General features: G+C 35.3%; 1 protein-coding gene across 2 annotated transcripts; it reads right to left on the minus strand.

The window, feature by feature from the left end:
* Positions 1-551: 551 nt before the first annotated feature.
* On the minus strand, positions 552-3,025 carry LOC113850135 (probable L-type lectin-domain containing receptor kinase VI.1). 2 transcript variants are annotated; one of them, XM_027480518.1, is made up of 2 exons: positions 2,724-3,025; positions 624-2,435 (listed from the first exon to the last, which is right to left on the minus strand). In XM_027480518.1, the coding sequence occupies exons 1-2, from the start codon at positions 2,866-2,868 to the stop codon at positions 835-837; spliced, it is 1,746 nt and encodes a 581-aa protein (XP_027336319.1). In that variant the 5' UTR covers positions 2,869-3,025; the 3' UTR covers positions 624-834. The 2 variants fall into 2 exon arrangements, with proteins under 2 accessions (XP_027336318.1, XP_027336319.1); XM_027480517.1 differs by having other exon boundaries at positions 552-2,890.
* Between the last annotated feature and the right edge of the window lie 251 nt (positions 3,026-3,276).

Consider the following 3,276-nt stretch of genomic DNA (forward strand, 5'->3'; position numbering starts at 1 on the left):
CTAATTTTTGTCTATTCTCTACTCTCTTTTTTTTAAAATTATTAGTATTTGAAATATACTTAAAATCACATTGATATAGTTATGAATTCACTATTATTTTAATGCTATAAATGGTATTTTCTACGTTAATGTTGCTCTGGTAAAGGATACACTGCTGTTCTACAATCTCAGTTCTTATTCTCTAATGTGACGTCTTTATAAAATATTTCATATTCTTTTATGCTGTAACGTGAAAGAGGATACTTGCAAATACACTCTGATGATGAAGTTAATATTCTGTATAAGATAATAAATATTGTTTAATATTCTAAAATTAACTTTTTTTACCTGTCACACTTACTTTCCTTTTATAGGCATGATGTTAGGCCAATAGACTTCTAATTTAGCCTAAGATTAACCTTTTGAATACTTGAATAATTTAACTTTTTCTTTATTAGTTAATTATATTAATTACTTTATTAATTTATTTTAATGTGACAAGTGGAGTATTCATCGTGTGGTTAGGCTAAAGGAATATGAATACCTTTCATCTCGAGATTAAGTCAAAGGGGTATACAATTTTCTTTCTCTATTATAATGATCAAATAGTATCTTCTCAAGTACAAATGTCATATTAAAGAATGTTGAATTGTAATTTCAAACATGCTATTAACAAATAAAATAGATTCATCTTGGTTTGTTACTTATTATGACCCAAAACATGTGTACCGTTAAGCAAGACTCTAAAAAGAATCGTTAATTCATACACAACTTGTACCTAGTCCCATATTGTAGTAAAAACATAAATTGAAACTAACATTGTCAGAAAAGAACAAATGAGACCAAAATTCTTTTCTATGAACCAATATCTATTGACTTTGTACTCCCGCCAATGGAGGGTAAACTGTATGAGGATGAAGTCTTTATCTTACCCGTGGACATGGTTTCTGAGAAACTTGAGCTTATTATGCTTCTTTGAGAATCATAGTGTCTCAAGTCAGCAATATCAGGAAGAGGGTCATCAAAGTTTAGGTACCTAGTCACTTGTTTCATGGTGGGTCTACAATCATCTTTGTATTGAGTACAAAGGAGACCCAATGTCAGAACCAACTCTACTTCTTTCTCATCATAAACTGAGCCTAGCTTACGATCAACTACTTCAAGAATCTGACCCAATTGGTAATTTTCAAGGATCCAGTCCACCAAGAAAAATTTATCTGATGAGCCAACAGGTCTTCTTCCAGCAACCACTTCAAGTAGTAGGACCCCAAATGCATAAACATCAGAGCTTGTAGATGCTTTTTCTGTCCTAGTTAACTCTGGGGCAATGTACCCAATTGTGCCAACCACACTTGTTGTGTGTGACACTTGATTATGACTACAAACCCTTGCTAGTCCAAAGTCACCTAAATGAGCATTCAAATCCCCATCTATTAGAATATTGCTAGATTTCACATCTCTATGGATCACCACTTGTTCCCACTCTTCATGAAGATACAAGAGCCCTGCAGCTACACCTTTGAGAATGTTGAATCTTTGGTCCCAAGACAGAGAAATTTTTTTGTTGAATAGGAGAGAATCAAGGCTCCCATTTGGAATGTAATCATAAACTAGGAGTAGATCATTCTTGTGCTTACACCAACCTTGAAGATTGACCAAATTCTTGTGCCTCAATCTTCCCAAGCTTTCAATCTCAGCTGCAAACTCCCTCATTCCTTGCAATGGACCATTCATGATCCTTTTAACAGCAACTTCAATTCCTGTACTTGGTAACACCCCTTTGAACACAGAACCAAAGCCTCCAACTCCAATTAGCTGGCTCTCATGAAACCCCTTTGTTGCTATGTGAAGATCTCTATATTTAAACCTATGAGGACAATCAAGCTCCCAGTCCTCAAGTTTTTCAAATCTCACATATCTCTTATAGATTGTGAGAAAAAACAAAAAGCACAATAAGGTAAAAGTCAAAGCAGACAAGATGCCAATTGCAACCATGACCCAAGGAACGGAATATGGATCTTTCTCCTTTGGTGGTTTTGGAAGTTGTGAAATGTTGAGCGGAGGAGCAATACCATTCACTGAAAAGCTCCACCCAAGAATATAGTGAGAGCTTGCTTTCCTTTGACCTGTTGATGCTGAGAAACCAACATACATGCTTTCCCTCATAACAGGCCTAAGGTCTATCCTTTTGGATATAAGGGGTTTGCTAGGTTTTGATGGCACTGATAAAGGGGCAATTGTTACATTCAAAAATTTTGTTTCATCATCATATTCTATCCAAGCACATACAGCATCAACCTTGCCCATATTAAAGTCTACCTGCTTTTCATCCATGCCTTCTTCAAAGTAACCTGCTGGCTTAGATATGGTTGATAACATGCCATTTAAATTTACCCCAACATGGTTCCCTTCTCTGTCAAAACCATCGCTGTAGCCGTTCACTGTGTCAAATTCAACTACAAAGACATGGTTTGAGGTGTTCCTATCATTAGAAGAGTTGAAAAGACCAAGATAATGACCAGCTTCAGCTTTTAGAAAATGGGGTGAGGGAGCTATGGTGAAGGCAAGACCATAGCCACCAGAGCCAGAACTTGGTGATACAATGGAGAAAACAAAGCATGTACTAAAGGAAGAAAGTTTTGGTTGAGGTGCTGAAGAGTTTTCTTTGTCAAACATTTTGATGGGTATGTTATAGAATGCATGGCCAACAATATTGTCTTTTCTTCGGGTTAGTTTAAGTGTACCTTGAGGTTTGACAATGTTGGAATCCCCATCAAGGATGAGATTTTCTTCATTGTTATTGAAACCATGGAATTGGAAAGTAAAAGCCTTGGCAGCAACCAGGGGAATGAGAAAGATGAAGAAACTAATTAGAGATTTTGGAGCCATTTGAGCTTTGCAAATTGGGAACAATTGTGCAATGCTAGAACTATGTAGGTATACTTATAAGTTCAAATGGTTGAAGACCTGAATTGGTCAAGGTCAAGGACACGTAATGAAAAATTCTAAGGACTATGTAACATAAAGTTTGTGTATGAAGACAACCACTGAATGAGGTATATCAACGTATGTCATTATTGTCTATTGAAGTGGAGGAGCCAAGTGGGTGAGAGTGAAGGGTTGGAATTATCTTGCTTATAGGAAGACTTCGTTTGGAGATATTTGAAGTAAATGGCACCACAAGAGTTCTTTTATTTTTCTAATATGTACTTTATACATTGAAAAGTTAAAAATGTTCTTTAAAAAAATTAATTTTTTATTATCTTAAAGTTTTAAAGGATATTATTTTTTTAAAAT

The sequence above is a fragment of the Abrus precatorius genome, unplaced genomic scaffold (genome assembly GCF_003935025.1).
Source record: "Abrus precatorius isolate BTA unplaced genomic scaffold, Abrus_2018 Scaffold9, whole genome shotgun sequence".
Taxonomy (NCBI): Eukaryota; Viridiplantae; Streptophyta; class Magnoliopsida; order Fabales; family Fabaceae; genus Abrus; species Abrus precatorius.

Excerpts from the sequence above, each read along its gene's own strand:
- LOC113850135 (XM_027480517.1), bottom strand. The coding sequence starts at position 2,868 with ATGGCTCCAAAATCTCTAATTAGTTTCTTCATCTTTCTCATTCCCCTG.